We start from the raw sequence: 22,323 nt of genomic DNA, 5'->3' as shown, positions 1-22,323 counted from the left end.
ACAATCATGTGAACATTCCCTCCCAAATGCTTCCTGACTCAGAGTCGCACCATCAACTCTAACCTTCATCATGGTTTACTCTTCTGGTTTGTTTTTTACTCACAGCACAGCCCAGGGGACTTGCCAGGAACACAATAAAAGCCTGGCCAATCTGGCCATGTGCCCCACTTCCCTTCCACATAAAGACTGTCTAACCGCCAGGCATCTGGGTCAGGACCTGTTTGGCATCTGTGGCTTTGCTTAAAAGACCTGCTAACAGGAAAGTGTCTGGTTCCTTTCCACCCCAAACAGGAAGGGCCTGCCTCTGTCCAGAGGACAGGGCAGCCAGTCACTCACAAGAAACACACCCACCTCCCGGCTCTGCTCTGGAGTGTCAGCCTAGTCTTTGTGGGAGGGAGTTTTGCTCTCTAGGAAGGTTGGAGGTGTGGGGCTCCAGGGACCCCTCCGAGGGGTGGGCAGTGGGCAATGACGACTCCTGGCACAGAGCAGGCCTAGAGTGTTCAACGAATACTCACTGAACACTTAACTCTGTGCTCTGTGGGGAAGCAGGAAAGTCCTAGACATGGTTTTTGAGATTGAGGAGTTTGTAGATAAACCATGCCACTTTTTTTTTTTTTGCCTTTTATTTATTCGTTCAGTACAAGTTCTCCCTCTCTCACTCACACACACACACACATTTTTTGGGTGTTTACTGTTTCAGGTGCTATACGAGGTGCCGGGGGTGTTCAGAGATGAACGATGCAACCCAATGACAGAACAAGTTGGCTTCTAAGCAAGCAGGTAGGGAAGCCTTGAATTACGTGGTACAATTCTGAGTTCCACAGGATTTCGCAAGTGGCAAAGGATCCCCGTGGTCTGGTTTTTATTCTGGTGGGAGTAATAACCTCTCCCTGCTTCCTCTCCTGCCCGCTAGTCTGGTCTCCAGACAGCAGCCAGAGTAATCCTGGTAAAACAGGTCAGACCCTGTTGACGCTTTGCTAAATGGCTCCCTCTACTGGCTTCCCTTCTCATCCTGAGTAAAATCATAGTCCTTGCAGGATCCTGCTGCTGCTGCTGCTGCTAAGTCACTTCAGTCGTGTCCGACTCTGTGTGACCCCATAGACGGAAGCCCACCAGGCTCCCCCGTCCCTGGGATTCTCCAGGCAAGAACACTGGAGTGGGTTGCCATTTCCTTCTCCAGTGTGTGAAAGTAAAAAGTGAAAGTGAAGTCGCTCAGTCGTGTCCGACCCTTAGCGACCCCATGCACTACAGCCTACCAGGCTCCTCCATCCATGGGATTTTCCTACAAGGCTCTATTCCAGTGCTGGAAGGGTTGGGAAGCCAGACTGGGTGGAGGCAACTTAGAAACGACCAATAGGAAGAAGACTCTACCAGCCATGGACTGGAGGGATGAAGGGAAGGAGCCCAGGATCCAGGGTCATCGAGGGAAACTGGGTCTCTGGAGAGACACCCCCCTGTGGCAGATAGAGAAGGGAGGGGGTGAGGGAGAAGTAGCCCTCAGAAAGGAGTCTTAGCCACTGGACTACCAGGGAAGTTCTGATCCTCCCTTTTTTCTACTACCTAATTTCCCACCAAAATACTCACTAACCATTCTAACTGGAAGCTACCACCTAAAGGAAACTCTGAAATTGATACCGGCCTGCAGTATTCAACTCCCCAAATGAGGACCCGAAGAATGGATCAGGCAGAAACAGACCCAGTACTAAGACCTTCCCAGATACATTCTGCATTTAGCAGAACAAAAGCACCTGCTGTCTTCCCTAAGTACAGTGTGCATGCTAAGTCGCTTCAGTCGTGTATCTGAAGTGGGTGCCATGCCTTCCTCCAGGGGATCTTCCAGACCCAGGGATCGAACCAACATCTCTTACATCTTCTGCATTGACAGGCAGGTGCTTTACCACTAGTGCCACCTGAGAAGCCCCCTAAATACACAAAGAATCTGCCGGCAGATACACAGAGTGAGGATTAAATTTGTTGCAGATAATCATCCTCAGGCAAAAGCCTGGACGGCAGGGGGGTACAGGAGTCAATCTTAAGTCTGTTGGCATTAGAGAAGAACCCCTGGAAAGAAGCCCAGAACAATGCGGAGCTGGGAGGAGTTCTCTGTTTCACAGAATTGTCTGACCACAGACACTGTAAGAAGAACAAGTTTGGCCCAAAGGCCTGGTAGTGGGCTGTGCTTCTGTTCTTCATTGACTGTGTGAACATGGTATCCAATTTCACTTTCCCAAGCTTCAGTGTTCAGTCTACAAAATGTGCGTAACAGCATGTCTATTTCACAGGGCTGTCCAGATTAAATGAGATAATGGATATACATAAAAAATTAAATGTCACTCCTTTGATTAGATGTCTCAGAAATTCCCTATTGTTTTAAATTTAACATCCAAACTCCTCCACAAGGCACACAGGATCTTCAAGACGTGGCTTCTGCCTACTTCTTTCACTTATCACCATTCCCCACCCCTGCAACTCCACAGACCAGCCAGACTGAATCACTTAGAATTCCCAGAACTTTGCTCTTCCCTGGTGTTTGCAAATGACAGCCCTTTCTGCCAGTTCCTGATATACAGCCCCCAGTTAATTCCTGTTTTTTCCTCAAAGCTCATTTTAGGAAGCATCTCTTGCAGGAAGCCTTCTTTCATCACCCCTCCACCCTTCACGTGGGCTGGGTACTCTTCCTCTGTGTTTTCAGAGCACCCTCTGCACCCTCCGATTCTAGGATGTTCAGTAGTTGATTGGAATCACAGGTTTTGCTGTCCCTCTTCTGAGAAAGCAGTTCCTGGAGGACAGGAGTTGCCCTGCTTCCTGTTTCTCTATCTCTAGGCCTTCTAGGGCCTGACACCTAGTAGACCTCAGGAGATGGCAACTGAGAGAAGAATGCATGAATGCAAGCATGCATGAATCACAGTACAAATGAAGGGATCCATGATGAGCAACAATTTCTGTATATCCGTCTCTCTTTTCTTAGATTTAAAAAAATAATTTTAATTAATTAATTAATTTTTGGCTGTGCTGGGTCTTTGCTGTTGTGCGAGCTTTTCTCTAGTTGAGGCCCGCAGGGGCCACTCTCTGGTTGTGGTGCATGGGTTTCACGTTGCGGTGGCTTCTCTTGTTTCGGAGCACAGGCTCTAGGGAACTCGGGCTTCAGTAATTGTGGCTCACAGGCTTAGTTGCTCCTCGACATGTGGGACCTTCCTGGACCAGGGATTGACCCCGTGGCTCCTGCATTAGCAGCTGGATTCTTTATCACTGAGCCACCAGGGAAGCCCTATCCATATCTTAAAATACTTCAGTTCTGAAAAAATGTGAAAAGAGGAAGAAAAACCTAGAAGTCCTGTCCTCTGCTCTCCCCACCAGCAATAACCCTATTCTCTCCTCCCTGACTTCTCCTCTGGGTTACCTTCCTTGATCTATAAACGGAATGGCTACATCGTTTTTAGTCATGAAATTTTTATTCACCACTTCCCTGGTGGTCCAGTGGTTGACTTTGCCTTCTGTTATAAGGGGTGCGGGTTCAATACCTGGTTGGGGAGCTAAGATCCCACATACCTCCTGGCTAAAAACAAAAACAAAACAAAAAATAGAGACAATTCAATACTTTGAAAATGGTCCACATTTTAAAAAGTCTTTCAAAAAAAAACAATTTTTTTCCTTTAACCTTGCTTCTTTGGACCTGTCTATAGAGCTCTGTGGCCCTCTACATCCAGAGCAGAGCTCACATTTACTGCTAGTATAATAAATAAAGATGACCTTTTGCCTCCTTTTCTTACCTGAAGGCAATAATTCTCTTTTTCCCCTTTTACAACAAGAATTTATCATCCAAATATTAACAGTAATGGCAGCATTTGTCTTGAGATTCTATGGTCACAGCGGTCTCTAGCACTAACTATTTCATAAGTACTTTTGTCCATCTGTTCTCTGTTGTGTGATCCCAATCCAGGTGACCCTTTAGTGACTGTGATTGCTTGAATCATTGGACTGGTCTTCTCATAGTTCTTATGGCACATACAAGAACATCAGAGCAAAGACATACAAGTTCCATATGCCATAGATGCCAGTGAAAAAGGCACTATTCACTTGGACTGTGACATTGCCCCACTTCCAATGACCTTCCATCACCTAATGATGATGTCATGGCAGCACAGGCCAAGGTGATAAGCATGAGGAACTTGAACTTGAAAATTAGCCCTGAATTCTCCCAGCTGGTTTTGCCCATATGTTTCCTGGTGAATCTGAGGTTCTTGCTTTGTTAGGAAAGAATTCAGATACAAAGTGATATTTGTATAAAGAAGTGGATTTATTTAGAAAGAAACACACTCCACAGACAGACTGTGGGCCATCTCAGAAGGCAAGAGAGTCCTGAAGGGAGTAATTCTGAACAAATCACTCCACCTCCAGCCCAACATGCTCCTCCTTCTGCTTCCTGTCACAGCGAATGACTACCTATCCACCTGTCCAGTGTGGAATTTACCCAAGACTTCTCGCTTTTTTCCCCACTCAAATGGGTCACCAAATCTTGCCCATTCTACCTATGTACGTCAGGAATCTTTTCACTCACCTCCATCCCCACAGTTAAAACCTAAGTCCAGGCCACTATGATCCCTCACCAGAACTATTCCATTGGTCACCTAATTGGTTTCTCTGCTCTTAGGCACCCAGGAAGATCCCCTGGAGAAGGAAATGGCAACCCACTCCAGTACTCTTGCCTGGAAAATTCCATGGATGGAGGAGCCTGGTGGGCTACAGTCCATGGGGCCGCAGAGTTGGACACGACTGAGCGACTTCACTTTCATCTTCATACAGTCTTCCTATTGCAGCCTGAAAATGCAAATCTGATCTTCCTTTAAAATCATCTGGCAGGAGGTACCCACTACCTTCAAGATAAAACACAAACTGTAATGAACTTTACAAGATCTCAGCTCTTTAGCCCCCTACTCTTCTGGCTTCATCTCCTACCACACTCCCCTTGCTGGTAAACTTCAGACATATTGAATCATTTGCTTCATAACTAGTGAAAAGCACTTTTCCCTTCTAGAGAAGTGATTGGCTTCTAGTCATCACCTATAGTTTGGCTCAGATGTCACGTCGCCTTTGGACAAAGTGTCCTCGTGTGCTCTCTGAGCTTTCACAGCCTCATTTCACTCTGGAGAGCTCGAGCCCCCTCGAGCCCCCTCTAGCCTGTACAACAGAATGGTCAGACCCACGGGCAGTGGTGTCTGGTTACCGGAATTCCAATTCCGCATTGGCTATTTGTGTGACTCAGGGCAAGTGAATTTTGCCTTCTTGTCTGTAAGGTGGGAACAGTATTTCATTAGTCAATTGTGATAATTAAATGAGATGATATAAGGTGCCTGACAATTAGAATTAGCTATTATCCCAGAACTGAAAACTAAAGTTCGATTCCCTCATCCTGACACATCCTCAGGGTTCAGTTTGTGCGTGAATTCCCCCCCACCCCAACCTTTTGGGCCCGCAGCATGTCACATGGGATCTTAGCTCCCACACTAGGCATCAAACTCGCGCTCCCTGCATTGGAAGCGCGGAGTCCTAACCACCAGACCGCCAGAAAAGTCCCCCTTGTGTGTTATCTGAAGGCATACGTTTGTTCCAGTATCACCTCGTAGTCTATTACTCGACAAGGTAGTTAACGGGGAGGCGACTTGGTCCGTCCGGACTTTCCGTCTGGGAGCAACTTCCGACGCCCCCAGGTGCTTCAAGCAGTGAGCAGCCCAAAGCTACTGAACTAGGGCATACCATTCGAAATCTGAGAGAAAGAAAGGCCTTTTCTAACCATATAACCTAAGTTTATAAGGCCTCTTCTCTTTCGCTTCCTAACCTCGAATTAGATCAGATCAAGTAAGAAACAGGACTGTAATCAGGACGGACCGGGTAGGCTGAGCTTCCGCCCGGTCCCTATCGCGGCCCTGGTACTTCCTCTCCTCAATTCCCTCTCAATAATGGTACCGTCCACGGAGGGGGGAAAGGGAAGGGATTCTGAAGTCCTCCGAGGTCGGAGGGCGGTCCTAGCACAGAGTCACCCCTCGAGTCGCGGCGCTGTCGTACCGCCCACTGCCCTCTGATTGGCTGCCGAGGCCCCGCAGTCGAGCCCAGCGCGCCGCGCCGCCCTCGCTACAGCTCCGGCCGCCGTGCCGCCTGGCTCTCGTATACCTTGTTGTCTGCGGGCTGTGGGGGCTTCGCGCCGCGGCCGTTAGTCATGTCGGGTAGGTGACTGCTTCAGCGAGCAGCGGCAGCGGCGAGAAGGGGCCCGGCGGGGTTGGGCCGTCTTCCCGCCCACCGGACGGCCCCGAGGGAAGCCTCCGGCCCTGAGGGAGGCTGGGGTGGGGGGGCGGCCGCGGCCGCCGCCATGTTGGACTGAAGGGACGCACGCTCCCAGCACTCTTCGTCTGCAAATCTCGGCGGGAGCGCCTCGAGCCCCCTGTCTCTTGACCCAGCCCTTGGAACCTGAGGCGACGTGCCGCTCCCGGGGGAGGGTGTGTGAATCGGGGTGGGGGCGGAGGCCGCTGCGCCATCGTAGGGGCGGGGGGAGCCCGTGATTAGAGCATCAGCCGGAGAGAATCGGTGCTTCTGGTTCTCCGCTTCGCCTCAGATCTTTCAGCGAGGCCTCAGGCCAGTCGTCTCGCCGTCTCGTCCCTCAGTTTCCCCATCCGTGAAGTGGAGCTGGGCCTTCCTGACTCACCCATTCATCAGGTGCGGGCCTTGATGCTCTAGGAGCCCTTTTTAAAAGGATGTTGCCTGACACGAAATCCTACATGTCATCATTCATGTAGTAACCTCCCGGATTCGAGTTGGGGGTGTTTGCATCTAATTCAGCTTTCGATTCGCCCTCCTCTGTCATCTTCTCTAAAGTTGTCTCCTCACGAGCTTGAAAGTGAGCCTTGTCTATTATTAATGGGCTCGTGTAGATGCTTGTTGCATTTACGGTGAAACATACAAACAAAACGTAGTCTTTCACCAAGCACTTAAAAAGATAGGGACCCCCCCCACCTCCGCCCCCAACCCCCCACCCAGCCTTGTGTGGAGGAGACAAAGAGGCCTTGGTCTCATCAGGACAGCCCATTTAGATCTGCTAAAGCAGAATATACAGTCTGGGAGGTGGATCTACTCTTTTTTTTTTTTTTTTTTTAATTTAGACTTTAAACTTTTTATTTCGTATTGGAGTATAGCCGATTAATAATGTTGTGGTAGTTTCAGGTGAACAGCAAAGGGACTCAACCATAGATACGCATATATCTATTCTCCCTCTGGCAGACCCAGATCTGCCCTTGATTTGGCACTCTTAGGTGCCAGACAAGGTCCTCTGTTGTTGGGTACATCGCAGGCTGCAAAGACAGAATCAGCTTTCCACTTACTAGAAACCATCATAAGAGTTAGATCCTACTATTGAGGTGGAAAAGCAGAGCACGTCCCGGAAGGCCATGTGATTGGGATGAAAATGACTGCTGTCAGAGTATTTTACATTTTTTTCCCAAGGGAGAACCTGTTGATAGTAAAAAAAAAAAAATTCCTTTTCTCCAAGTAATCCAGTTGTGCAGAAGGGTGGAAATGTGTGACAGAAAGTAGCAGACTAAGAGGAGACTATGTTAGCAAGAATGGTTGGACCAAGGAATGATATTCCTTAGATTAACATGGATGTTAAATCAGAATGTTGATCTTTTGGGGAAAGGGGCATTTACCTGATGTAAGAGGGTATTAATTGCACAGAATTAATCTCTTTAATTCTTGCTCAAGTGAGAAGTAATTTCTTACCCCAAAGTGGATGTTGGGGTATATTTAATTAGGTGCATAATTTGGAATGAAGTCTGGTAAAGTTCCACAGAGGTACATGTAAACACACTCTGAGAAGGATGTGAAACCTCTCTATGATTTAAAAAAGATTCTCCTACCTTCATGGAGAAATTTACCATTTCAGTGGATATAGTTCTCATTAGGAACGATTGATCTGTCTTGATTTTTAATGTGATTATTGGTTTAAAGCAGTGGCTAATTTTCGTAGGACTGGGTAGCTTTTATGGGGAATTAAATTTTAGAGGTATACTGTTTGCAAAATACAGGATTTTCAGTGTGTCATAATAGTGTGTGAGCTGGTTAATGCATTATTACTGATCTTCAAAATTACCAAGTCAGTACACATCCTTGTTTTGTAATTTGAGTGTTTTTAATATTGAAATTGACTTTCATGTCAAAAAGAGCTATTTAATAATTTGCTTGTTTCCACATTAAGTCAACTAAATTTAGAATTAAGTTCTACTTAGTGTTAGATAATATTTGTACATTTTGTAATTTGTGTATAAAAATAATACTTTTGACTTGGTATAAAAATAGAAGTGATGTTTTTGACTTATTCTTGATGAATGTTTAAATTAATAAATTTAACAGAGCAGACTCCCTCCTAAACAACTAATAACATTCAGTTTAGGTAAATCTGTTAAACATTCCAAACTATACCTACAAATTTATCAGATTGACTCAACCACTCTAGGTGCCTGACAAAACAGATTTATAAATCTAGTAAAATAAGTATGTACATAATAAATAAGTCAGAATTGTAAATATTGTGAGTCAGAGTCTCAGATAAATATTAGCTGACACCTTTGAAGTTAAAGTCAAATCTGATATCACTTATAAAAGTTACAAAGTCAAGATACTTCTTTTGGCAATATGGCAGACTAAGATAACTTGCAAATATTCTGTCTACAAATAACTAAAAATGTGGGAGTTTAACATAAAACAAAGGATGGGCTTCTGCTGCCAGAAGTGAAGTAGAAGCCAGCATGGTAGGCATAGAGCTAACTTGGTGGTTTCCCTGAAGAGGAGGGTGTAGGTCACAGTATTCAGAGAGTTGGAGTTTATTGCTCAAGTAACTAAGCATAGGAGATGAAGCCTTGAGACCTTTAGAGCCTTGTAGTGGGAACTGAGACTCTTACATAAACCCTGGATGTTTAAAGGACTGTATCTTCAGTGAAAGAATGAACTAGAAAAAAACCTTTGTATCAGCATAGGAGATAACAAACCTGGGCCTTGAGAAAGGGAGAAAAAGTCTTTTTCCAAGAATTTGTAACCTGGGACCTGGGCTTATTTGAACTAGTTATGAGGTCCAGGAAACCGCAAGCCAAGAAATTTAATGTAAAAGTTGGTTCTAGACTGGCAGTAATAATCTTGGGGTTCTTAGTAGAAGCAAATGAAAACCTTTTCTGAGGAAATTTCGGAGCGTGGGTCACTAGGAATTTTATAGGAAAAACCTTGCAGTTCACAGTAATACATTGCAGATTTCTGGAAAACACTTCACCAAAATGAGAGTGACAAATGGCATTTGAACCCCTGATTAGATGGTTTGGACAAGAGTATTATAGGTTTAAAATTATTAAAAACCTAAAAAGGAATCAGCCCTAAGACCAAGACTTGAAAAAAGGTTACACAGATTTGAAAAGGAACCAAGTGTAACTTCTAGAGGTGGAGAAAGTGGCTGAGTTGAATTGCAGATAGACCTAGCCAGAAGAAATAACTAGTGAGGTAGAAAATAGATGGGGTTTAATTAACAGTTACCCAGGATTCAATTCAGAAGGTTAAAATGGAGATTGAGAGATTAAGAAACGTGGGAGGGACTGTCCCTGGTGGTCCAGTGGTTAAGACTTGGCGCTTCCAATGCAGTGGGTGTGGGTTTGATCCCTTGTTGGGGCACTAAGATCCCACATGGACTGGAGTGCAGTCAGAAAGTTAAAAAACAAAGAAACGTGAAAAGTAGATTGGGAAGCTCTGATATACATCTGAGTTCGAGAAGAAGAAATGGTAATTGATAGTTGAGAATTTTCCAAAATTGATGGATCAAGAAGCAGTAGTCTCAAACAGGAGACATAAAAATCAGTTCATACCCAGATACATAAATGTGAGACTATGGATTTATGAAATACCAGTAACAAACCTATCAGAAGAAATAGGGAAATGGTAAGATTGGTAGATTTCTTTAAGTTTTAAGAAGCTGCTAAATAGTGAAAGTGATCTTTGACGTTTAGAGGGAAAATAATGTATGACCTTGAATTTTTTGTCCAAATAAAAGACAATACCACTTTCAGGCCTTTACTGAAGGAATTCATGAAAAGAAATCCAGAAGGGAGGAGTAGGATGCAAAAAAATGCAGAGGAAGTAAATGCTGTAGATAAAAATATTGACTGTATGGAATCTTGAAGATTAAAATGATTACATTTAGAGTTTTTACAGTGGAAGCAAATGATAAAGAAGAAAACGTGGACGCACAATAATAGATGAAGGCTGTAATTGGCATTATAGCTTTAAAATTCTTATATTCTAGTGGAGGTTGAAGATCATTTTGAACTTTGTCAAAAATGTATGTTAAAAATTGAACATAATCTCTAAATTAATGAATGGTAACTTATTACAAGAACAGAATTTGAGCATCTAAAACAGTAAAGGGGGAAAAGAGGAAAATCCAGTAGAAGGAAGCTAAGGAGTTGGGGGAAAAAAAGACCCTGGTAAGTAGGGAGTCCAGTATAGGCTAGTAGGAATAAATAAAAAGTAACAATAGTGAAAATATGAAAACATCAATTGAGAGATTTTTCCACATTGGGAAAAATTGATCTAGATATATGCTTTCAAAAATGATACAAAAAATGAAAATGTTAGTCACTCAGTGATGTCTGACTCAACCCTGCGGACTGTAGCCGGCCAGGCTCCTTTGTCCATGGGGTTATGCAGGCAAGAATACTGGAGTGGGTAAGCATTCCCTTCTCCAGGGGATCTTTCTGACCCAGGAATCGAACCACGAGCTTCTGCATTGCAGGCAGATTCTTTACCATCTGAGCCACCGGGGAAGATCTCTAAAGCATCAGAAGAAGAAATGTTAAGAAATATAGAGATAGAAAAAGACTGATCAGGCAAACATTAACCAAAAGGAAGATTGCTTAGTTACCAGTCAAAAGAAAGTTTGGACATTTTTAATGATAATCGTCATGTAATGTTAAAAGGAAATTCACCAGGAACGTGTAAATATGTACTTTTATGTGCCTGACAGTATAGCCTCAAAATGAAGAAGCAAAAAAAAACACTGTTAGAAGAAATTGACAAATACAGTCAGACAGGGAATTTTAAGTTTAAACATACCTCTCTGTGTAATTAATAGATCAGGTTGACGAAACAGGAATAGGAATGATAGAATTAACAAGCATCTCACAGACAGAATTCTTTGAACATTTAGAAAATGCAGTTCTTTTCAAGCACATAGGGAGCATTTATGAAAGTGAAAGTATTTACCAAGGGGAAAAGCAAAATCCTGACAGATACCTAGAATAGAGAAAATACCTTTTCTGGTTGCAATGGAATATAATTAGAATCACAAAGAGTATCAAAACCCTGTACACTTAGAAGTAAAAGCACTTATGAATAATTCATGGGCCCAGATAGAAGGCTCAAGTGCCAAGTACTTAATAATGAGCAGTTGTTTGAAATGCCTTAGAATTTATTTTTTGTCATACAGTTTATAAACTGATAGATTTCTCTGAATGTAAAACATCTATACTTCTCAGTCAAGTATACTAAGGGCTAGACTTGTTGATGAAAGTGAAAGAGAGTGAAAAAGTTGGCTTAAAGCTCAACATTCAGAAAACTAAGATCATGTCATCTGGTCCCATCACTTCATGGGAAATAGATGGGGAAGCAGTGTCAGGTTTTATTTTTTTAGACTCCAAAATCACTGCGGATGCTGATTGCAGCAATGAAATTAAAAAATGCTTAATCCTTGGAAGAAAAGTTATGACCGACCTAGATAGCATATTAAAAAGCAGAGACATTACTTTGCCAACCAAGGTCCTTCTAGTCAAGGCTATCGTTTTTCCAGTGGTCATGTATGGAAGTGAGAGTTGGACTGTGAAGAAAGCTGATTGCCGAAGAATTGATGCTTTTGAACTGTGGTGTTAGAGAAGACTCTTGAGAGTTCCTTGGACTGTAAGGAGATCCAACCAGTCCATTCTAAAGGAGATCAATCCTGGGTGTTCATTGGAAGGACTGATGTTGAAGCTGAAACTCCAATACTTTGGCCACCTCATGTGAAGAGTTGACTCACTGGAAAAGACTCTGATGCTGGGAGGGATTGGGGGCAGGAGGAGAAGGGGACGACAGAGAATGAGATGGCTGAATGGCATCACCGACTCGATGGACAGGAGTTTGAGTGAACTCTGGGAGTTGGTGATGGACAGGGAGGGTGTGCTGTGATTCATGGGGTCGCAAAGAGTCAGACACGACTGAGCGACTGAACTGAACTGAGACTTGTTGGTCGATATGCTTATTTCTATGTTCTAGAGTTTTAAAGTCAGCCAGCTAAAGAAGTTGTATTTACACTTTCCCAGAGCAGAAGTGACTGTGTTGAGTCTAATACTTCAGTTCAGTCGCTCAGTCGTGTCCGACTCTCCGCGACCCCATGAATCACAGCACGCCAGGCCTCCCTGTCCATCACCAACTCCCGGAGTTCACTCAAACTCATGTCCACAGAGTCGGTGATGCCATCCAGCCATCTCATTCTCCGTCGTCCCCTTCTCCTCCCGCCCCCAACCTTTCCCAGCATCAGAGTCTTTTCCAGTGAGTCAACTCGTCGCATGAGGTGGCCAAAGTATTGCAGTTTCAGCTTTAGCATCAGTCCCTCCAATGAACATCCAGGATTGATCTCCTTTAGAATGGACTGGTTGGATCTCCTTGCAGTATAAGGGACTCTCAAGAGTCTTCTCCAACACCACAGTTCAAAAGCATCGATTCTTCGGCGATCAGCTTTCTTCACAGTCCAACTCTCACATCCATACATGACCACGGGAAAAACCATTGCCTTGACTAGACGGACCTTGGTTGGCAAAGTAATGTCTCTGCTTTTTAATATACTATCAAGGTTGGTCATAACTTTCCTTCCAAGGAGCAAGCGTCTTTTAATTTCATGGCTGCAATCAGCATCTGCAGTGATTTTGGAGCCCAAAAAAACAAAGTCTGACACTGTTTCCACTGTTTTTCCATCTATTTCCCATGAAGTGATGGGACCAGATACCATGATCTTTGTTTTCTGAATGTTGAGCTTCAAGCCAACCTTTTCACTCTCCTCTTTCACTTTCATCAAGAGGCTTTTGAGTTCCTCTTCACTTTCTGCCATAAGGGTGGTGTCATCTGCATATCTGAGGTTATTGATATTTCTCCCAGCAATCTTGATTCCAGCTTGTGCTTCTTCCAGCCCAGCGTTCCTCATGATGTACTCTGCATATAAGTTAAATAAGCAAGGTGACAGTATACAACCTTGACGTACACCTTTTCCTATTTGGAACCAGTCTGTTGTTCCATGTCCAGTTCTGACTGTTGCTTCCTGACCTGCATACAGGTTTCTCAAGAGGCAGGTCAGGTGGTCTGGTATTCCCATCTCTTTCAGAATTTTCCACAGTTTATTGTGATCCACACAGTCAAAAGCTTTGGCATAGTCAATGAAGCAGAAATAGATGTTTTTCTGAAACTCTCTTGCTTTCTCCATGATCCAGCGGATGTTGGCAATTTGATCTCTGGTTCCTCTGCCTTTTCTAAAACCTGCTTGAACATCTGGGAGTTCACGGTTTACATACTGCTGAAGCCTGGCTTGGAGAATTTTGAGCATGACTTTACTAGCGTGTGAGATGAGTGCAATTGTGCGGTAGTTTGAGCATTCTTTGGCATTGCCTTTCTTTGGGATTGGAATGAAGACTGACCTCTTCCAGTCCTGTGGCCACTGCTGAGTTTTCCAAATCTGCTGGCAAATTGAGTGCAGCACTTTCACAGCATCATCTTTCAAGACTTGAAATAGCTCAACTGGAATTCCATCACCTCCACTAGCTTTGTTAGTAGTGATGCTTTCTAAGGCCCACTTGACTTCACATTCCAAGATGTCTGGCTCTAGGTCAGTGATCACATTATCGTGACTATCTTGGTCGTTAAGATCTTTTTTGTACAGTTCTTCTGTGTATTCCTGCCACCTCTTCTTAATATCTTCTGCTTCTGTTAGGTCCATACCATTTCTGTCCTTTATCGAGCCCATCTTTGCATGAAATGTTCCCTTGGACTCTCTAATTTTCTTGAAGAGGTCTCTTGTTTTTCCTATTCTGTTGTTTTCCTCTATTTCTTTGCATTGATCACTGAGGAAGGCTTTCTTATCTCTCCTTGCTACAACATGTATAATACGTATAACATGTGCGCTGTGTACTTCTATAATTCTTGCCTGAGCCAAAGTATAATAAGATTGTACTCTACTCTGTTGCTGGGAGAACCCACATCAGTGCCTTGGCATATAATTTAACCTAAATTTTTATATCCCCAGTGTTTGTATATTTGTTTCACTTGTACACTCCCTCCTTCCACTGTAATCCTTTTTGGTTTCTGAATTGGTTGAAACTAATTTCCTTTGCCATTTGATAGAAGCATCTAATCTTTTAGATACATCTAGTCTTTGAGATGCATCTAATCTTTTTATGATCCAGGTAGATTCTATATTCTTTTCATATATTTCTTATTTGATTGTTAGCTACGAATCTAGTCATTTTATTATTACAGGCTTGTGTGTGCTAAGTCACTTCAGTCATGTTCAACTCTTTACAACCCTGTAGACTGCAGCCCATGAGGCTCCTCTATCCATCGAATTCTCCAGGCAAGAATACTGGAGTGGGTTGCCATGCCTCCTCTAGGGGCTCTTCCCAAGCCAGGGATCGAACACATGTCTCTTAATGTCTCTTGCGTTGGCAGGCAGGTTCTTTACCACTAGCGCCACCTGAGTATTATGGGCAGTGATGCACAATTTTTTTCCACCTCGGTTAGCTACCAGGGAAGCCCAGTTCTTCTCTTTTCTGGTAGCTAAGTCGTATCTGACTCCTGTGATGATGCTGTGGACTGTAGCCCGCCAGGCTCCTTGTCCATAGGATTTCCCAGGGAAGAGTACTGGAGTGGGTTGCCATTGCATTCTCCAGGGGATCTTCCAGACCCAGGGGTCAAACTTGCAACTCTTGCATTGGCAGGCGGATTTTTGACCACTGTGCCACATGGGAATCCCCAATTCTTCTCTTACTCATCACTAATAAAGTTAGGTCATTCATTTGAATCTGAGGAGAATCCCAAAGGATATATACTTATTGCCCCAAAACCTGAAAGCTTTGATAAAGTTGGGGTTAAAGAGCTGACTTAGCTGTTTACCAAGTCTTCAGAGATCTTTTTGTTGCTGACAGCCAGAGCAATCCAATCCAGTCTAATCCAAGGGAGTGGTGTATATTCTTAGAGTGTGTATTTTCCTTTTTTTATCCTGATGAGTTTTAACAGATGTCTTTTTGTATATAAAGATAATATATTTTGAGTTTTTGTTAAAAGGATGGGTTTTTCACTGATTGTTTCTCATATATTTACTTGATTTTTGTGACATCAGGACATATTTGTAGAGTAGTTGTTTTCAGAGAGATTACTGTAAATCGCCAATACTGTTGACAGATTTTTCCTTGCACTGTATTTTTAGCTTCTAGTTTTCCTTCTGTAGTTACTTTTTATAATATTTTCTTATGACATTTGATCTGTAAGAGCTAAAGTCAGCCTTTGAGAGAAGCCTACTTTTAAATAAGATTAAACATTCTTTTTATGTGTTTTAGATTCTGGAAGTTACGGTCAGTCTGGGGGTGAGCAGCAAAGGTAAAGTATATGCACATTTCAATAATACCATGAATGAGTAGACTGAGAAAAAAGATGTATTTAGTCAGATGTCCCTCTTGAGATTTGGTATCTTGACGTCTTAAAGCGTTAAATATTAGCTTGTCGAGGGGAAAGAGTTGGCCTAGGTACATTGTGCTGTAAAATAGTTTTCTTTTTTTTAAGAGGCTGTTTGAATTAGTAAATACAGATGCCCCCTAGAGATAAAAACAAATATCACAGGTATTGTAAAGATTGTTTTCTTTAAGAAAGTTTTCAGCAGAAATCATTATTTAAAGGATTTAAGCGGTTGAACTAAGCTTCTTAGAAAAAGCAGTTTTTGGATTGTATATAATATGCTAACGTGTTGTTTTTTGAGTGGATTTTCTTGAAGCGCTATGATAGAAATGTTTAGTGTTTTTAAAAGGCTTGCCATGCTTACAATAAAAAGTCTGTTTTTATGTGAATACATTCACATGTAGTAGGATTCTCTTGCTTAACAGAAATACAGCCTTCAACTTGTACTATAAATGTTTTGCAGCCCAGTGTGAGATTTTCAGGAGAGCATCTCAGATATTTTCTGTCATCGAGTTTTAAGCTTAATGAAAACAAAACTGATTTGACTTTTTTATTCTCATAGGATAGACCCTCGTAGTAGGCAACTGGCAAATGTTTATTCAGTGAAATATATTTTATAAAGTTAAGGAATTCTTTTAGTACTTGATAGCTCTAAACAAATAATTTATTTGTCAAGTGTTTTATTTTTCTTTGGCATATATTCAGAAAGTTTATTTCTGACTTGTTAAAGCTTATATACAATAACATTAAAGAAAGTTCAAATCTGAGGAAGCTACATGTATTCATTCAGTCAAAAACTATATGCCAGGCTGTGCTGTAACACTGGGGATACAATATGCTTTTACTCTGTGACGGTGCTCTGAAGATACACGTATCTCTATTCCTGAGGCACTAAAAATTGGACATTTAGTGCCACACTGTGCCTTTTCTAGGATCTTAAAGGCAAGTTAAGGTAAATGGTAGGAAGAAATTAATCTGTCAAAGCACAGTTAAATTGACTGAAGCTCTGACTTAGAGGCTTTTTTTTTTTTCTGCTTCACATGTTTATTATGGGTCTTGCTACCATGTAGTCATTCCTTTCTATCCCTAGCCTCCCACCCTTCCAAGCATAATTCTCTTGGGATTTTCTAGCTCTAGTGGTAAAGTTTTTTTTTTTTTTCACAGTAAGCTTATTTTCATTTTTATCTTGGGCAGTGTTGGGTCTTAGGTGTGGTGAAGTTTTTTTTGTGGGAGATTGTCAAAGCAAAACTTCTGGTGATTGACATTCAAGAGGTCTCAGAATGACTTCATTTATGTCTTTGACAGTCTTTATAGTTATCACCTTTCAGTTTAGACTCTAAGGGGTAGGCAGATTGACCATTTTTCAGGAAAGAAGCTTGTATTTGAGAGAAAGTTGAAAATAAGGATAGAGTTCTTTAAGCTTTTAAATTCTAGCACGTACCTTTCAAGTAGTACGTCTTTCTTTTACAGTTATTCTTCCTATGGAAATCAAGGCAGCCAAGGTTATGGACAAGCATCACAAGTAGGTTAAATATAAATTGAGTTCTTTATAAATAGTTTTAATCTTAAATATGCGATGAAACTTGTATTTATCTAAATTTCAGAGCTATCCTGGCTATGGACAAACTACTGACACTTCATACGGACAGAACTATAGCGGCTACTCCGGTTATGGACAAAACCAATCAGGTTGGACTGATATGTTAAATTTACTGTTTTAGAAGTTAAAAAATCAGAACCTTTCCTAAATGTGTATCCATTCAATCTTTAGGTTATTCACAGTCCTACGGTGGTTATGATAATCAAAAGCAGAGCTCATACAGCCAGCAATCTTATAATAACCAGGGACAGCAAAATATGGAATCATCAGGAGGGTAAGGAAATAGTAAAGTACTTAGGTTGTGTTGGAAAGTGAAAAGAACACTTTGGGTATTAAACAGTTTTCACTAAAAAGTCCTTGCTTTAAACACTTTTTTCAGAGAAGTGTTGATGAAGTATGAATTTCATAGTTTTGTGTTACAAAGAATGTGGAAATTATCAGTTGAAATTTTGTTCTTTTCATGTGTTACTTATAAAATTAGTTCAGCTCTAAATGAATGCACATAATTTAAATGTTAAAAAGTAAAATTTGGACCTCTGCTTTATACTTGAGATGAAATAAAAAAACTGCCTATAAAGACTTACCAATATTTACTTTTTATTTCCATTTTATTTTTTTAACCATTTTAGTGTCTTACCTTTTCAGGGACAAAAATATTAAAGAAAAAGTGCCAAAAACTATCCCATATTTCAGATACCTTAAAAAATGTTTTAATTGTTAATATAGGTAGGTGAATATTAGCAGTTTTACAGGTCTTTTTTTTTTTTTAATGATTTTTGGATTTGAGGGGTCTGTCCTTGATATTAATTTTAATAATAGCAACTTTTTTTTTACTGTGCTTTACAGTTTGTGAAATGCTTTTGCGTTCCGTAATGTAATTGATTCTGTTTTAATTACCAGTATGAGATAGTGTCAGTAATTATTAAAAGTCTAAAGAGAAGTTGTTAAGATTGTATAGCCTTGCAAGTTACACAGCTAAAAAGTGAGACAGAAATTGAAGTCACTAGTATTTTTTTGTCTCTGAAGGAAAGAAATCATTCTAAGTGAAATTCAGTTAAAAGCATTGGGGGAAAAAATTAGGGAAAGATATATGAGATCACATTTATCAGTCTTAATAGATAGGAGAGTGCTTTGAAAAGTAGAAATGGAATACAAGCATAGGGAATACTATCCAGAAAGCATGTTACATTAGAAGGTTCTTCAAGTCCTGTTGGCTAGTTTTACATTTAAGGAGAATCTTTTTATAAGGATACATGTTTGGAAATGAGACATCTAAGGGTGGACCAAAGAGAAATGTTAGATTTGGTTTAAGTCATTCTCAAGGAAATTTTAGGATTCTGACCATTGTTGACGTGCTTTGGACAGGGAGTTGGGGACCATACTGATCTTTATTAGATGTTTTGATCCTTTGATGCAGAATAAGATGTGACTATTAAGATGGGAAGCCATTTTTGTTCCCACCCTCTCTTTTTTTTTTTTGTAACTCAAAATATTAGAACTCAAATCCAATGAAGTATTTCTTTCAACACTCCTATCCTGAGAGCAAGTAATTAGTAACCATATTGCTGAACCTGCTTAGAATTTTTTTTTTAATTGCCAGAGATAATAAAGCAGTCTTCTTTGATAGTTAGGCTTCTTTTCAGTTAAAAAGTGGCATCACAAAGCAAGTTCCTTCTTCCTACTCAGCAGACTAAAAATCTGAATGATTTATTGCTATTTTCTACTAGCAATATTTTGCACTATCGGAGATGCTTAGAAGAGTATACTAATGATAAGGTTTTAAAGATAAAAAAAATAGTCCCCAAAATAGTATTGAATACGATTTTCTTGGTTTTCTATAGTTTTCAAAGGTGTGTGCTTTTTCTCATAATGCGACACCTCTTAAGTGAAAGTAAAATTGTTTGAAAGTCATTCCATTGGTGATAAGATTCTCTAGATACAAAAACTGGATGATTTTCACCAGAAAGGAGTAGTAAATGTGGTTGAGGTCTTACAGCAGTCACTCAGTCAGCTTAACTACAGTAAACAGTCCCGTAAGGTCACTTAAGTTGTTTATCTCTATTTTAGCCAAGGTGGAAGAGCACCTTCATATGACCAGTCAGACTATGGTCAACAAGATTCATATGACCAGCAGTCAGGCTATGATCAACATCAAGGCTCTTATGATGAGCAGTCAAATTATGATCAGCAGCATGATTCCTATAATCAAAACCAGCAGTCCTACCATTCACAAAGGGAAAATTACAGCCACCACACACAAGGTAAGATATGCTGACCTTTTTTTTTTTTTTAAACCTTCAGGGAATTGTTTGTATGTTGATCTTTGTTTTGAAAGACCCAATACAAATTACAGATTTCAACTGTAAAAATTTGGAGTGACCTTGAACATATGTTCTCTCTCATATCCATCAAAGTTAGTTTCTTAGATTGATACTTCTGAACTTCTTGGAGACTCCAAATGGTCATGTAATTTTTTTTTTTTTTTTTGCTGGCTTATTTAAAAATTTCCTTTGTTTTCTCAGTAAAGTGATCAATTGACAATGCTGCTCCTGCCTTTTTTTTTTAATTTGAAGATTTTGTATTTTTTGGCTGCACCATGAGGCATGTGGAATCTTAGGTTCCTAACCAGGGATTGAACCCTTGCCCCCTGCAGTGGAAGCATGGAACCTTAACCACTGTACCACAGCAGGGAAGTTCACGCTACCAGTTCTTTTTTTGGTGGTGGTGCTGTATGTGATTTGAGAAAAGAATGATCCTATATTAACCTTCTTTAACATCATACCACTTTATCTTTATTGTGGTATGTTAAGAATCTGACTAGCCATAAAAATGAATGCTTTAAGGGCAGAAGTCCTGCCTTCTCATTTTGTATCTGCTTAATAAATATTTGTTGACTAGTTGAATGAATGGCTTAGCAACTGAGGAAAAGAGAAAGTTCATTCACTAAATACCTTATTCAGTGAATATATTCACTAATATTTCTCAGTTTGAAAATCTGGTTATTCCTTATCTGTGTTTTATTTACATTCAGATACTTTGGACATGAAAAAAAGGAGCTTTTAAGATTAGGGTGTCCTTTTAATTAACTAGGGTTCTGTACCTAATGTACTTAAACTATTTCATGTTGCCATCACATCAAAAGGTGATAGGTATGTCACCATTTTGCTGTCTGACTTTGGTAGAATGGAATTCGAAACAGGTATAATTCTCATGCATTTAATTCCAGATTGTATTATGGTGACTTGCATTCGAGTTTTGTGCACAGGTGCCATTTTCTGAAGGTCACAGGTGATTTAAAGAGCCATTTAGGACTGTGTTGTGGAAAGCCTTTGTCCGAAATTTCAAGTTACTCATGTGTGTTTGTATGAATTTTCTTTTCTGTAGATGACCGTCGTGATGTGAGTAGGTATGGAGAAGATAATAGAGGATATGGCGGGTCACAGGGAGGAGGTAGAGGGCGTGGGGGATATGACAAGGATGGAAGAGGTCCTATGACAGGATCCAGGTAAGTTTTTAGGTACAGATGCCTACATTTCTTTTTCTTTTTTTTTTATGATTTAGCCGGTTTGATTCCATTATCTGATTTCGTTAAGATGCCTAAAAAAGAGATTATGTTCTAGACAAGAGGACAGAAATTCAAATTTTATTTTCAGTGTTAAGATGTCACATAAATTACCTCAAAATAGGTTTTCTTAGCAGTTTTTGTGGTATTAAAACTAGTGGAGAAAAGTCCCCTACTACAATGTGGTTAAACCACTCAACTATGTTTTTCATGCCAGAGCTATAGACTCTAAACTCATTTAAAAGATGACTCTGGGAAATCCAAGTGTTTGAATCTGTAGAAAATAAAAGGTAAGTTTAGAATTCTAGATTGGAAGGTAGAGAGGCTGTTCTTTAATCTTGAATCCCCTTGGGATGGGAAAATATTAGAAAGCAATAGAGTATAAAGTTGAGGTTGGCAGAGGAGAGAAAGATTGTATGTAACTGAACTATTTTTTGTTCCTATTTTTAAGTAAATAATTACTGAAATAATTAGTACAGTGTCACATACCATTGTGTATTTTGTCTAGACTAAGCTGTGAAAAAGGAATGACTTTTTAATTCAGCTTTCCTTTTTTTTAATTCAGCTTTCCTTTTTTTTATTGTTAGTGTTACCAGGTTTTGGTATTTACTTATGGCATGTTATGAAAGCTGGTTTTAAAATTACTTTCAAGTATATCTGTAAATTTAGCACTTTTGCTCTAAAAGCAGGAATGAGAAAATAGTTGGCACTTACTGTCTTCAGATGAAATTTGTACATTGCAAATTTCATGTATAAAATATACAGGCTTAAAGGATAATTTGTGTTCTTTGAGAATTAAAATTGTCAGCAGCATGTTAACTGACAATAATACATCAGTACTCTTGCTTCTTAGGGACTGAGTGTCTGTTCCCTGAGGTAACCTGAGAAAATCAGTTACATATAGCACTGTTAATTTTTCAATTGAGCCAGGAATTCTATCTCACTGACTTTTTCTGTTTAGTGTACAGTGCTTTGATCTAACAAATTCAAAGTCTAAACATATTTGAAAAACATTTATAAGACTTAAACATTAAGAGTTTTGATTAATAGCCAAAGTCAATGTATTAAGGTAAAGCAACTATGTTGTATGCCTCTTCATTATCAAAGAGGATACTGTACCATCATGTGGATTCAAATGAACAGTGTACAGTGATACAGTGCTTTCTCTATCCATAGCTTTCACCCCTCAAACAGCATCTCAGACAGGATAATTAACAGGTTACATGCTTTTCCAGGTAATATGTTTTAGATCAGTGGTCCCCAACCTTTTTGGCACCAGGGACTGGTTTTGTGGAAGACAATTTTTCAACGGACTGGGATTGGAGGGGGATGCTTTTGGGATGATTCAAGTGTTTTACATTTATTGTGCACTTTATTATTATTATATCAG

General features: G+C 40.6%; 1 protein-coding gene across 1 annotated transcript in view; it reads left to right on the top strand.

Moving 5' to 3' along the window:
- The first annotated feature begins 6,097 nt into the window (after positions 1–6,097).
- TAF15 (TATA-box binding protein associated factor 15) overlaps positions 6,098–22,323 on the top strand; it is a 31,476-nt gene continuing 15,250 nt past the window's right edge. The window contains exons 1-7 of the mRNA XM_055400847.2: positions 6,098–6,221; positions 15,657–15,696; positions 17,242–17,293; positions 17,376–17,460; positions 17,543–17,645; positions 19,439–19,632; positions 20,756–20,876. Coding sequence (XP_055256822.2) covers positions 6,215–6,221; positions 15,657–15,696; positions 17,242–17,293; positions 17,376–17,460; positions 17,543–17,645; positions 19,439–19,632; positions 20,756–20,876 — 602 coding nt within the window. The 5' untranslated portion in view covers positions 6,098–6,214. The remainder of the gene's footprint in view (positions 6,222–15,656; positions 15,697–17,241; positions 17,294–17,375; positions 17,461–17,542; positions 17,646–19,438; positions 19,633–20,755; positions 20,877–22,323) is intronic.

Source organism: Moschus berezovskii, chromosome 20 (genome assembly GCF_049115385.1).
Source record: "Moschus berezovskii isolate FMDL1 chromosome 20, NW_MosBer_1.0, whole genome shotgun sequence".
NCBI lineage: Eukaryota > Metazoa > Chordata > Mammalia > Artiodactyla > Moschidae > Moschus > Moschus berezovskii.
This window is presented reverse-complemented; position numbering and strand designations above follow the sequence as displayed.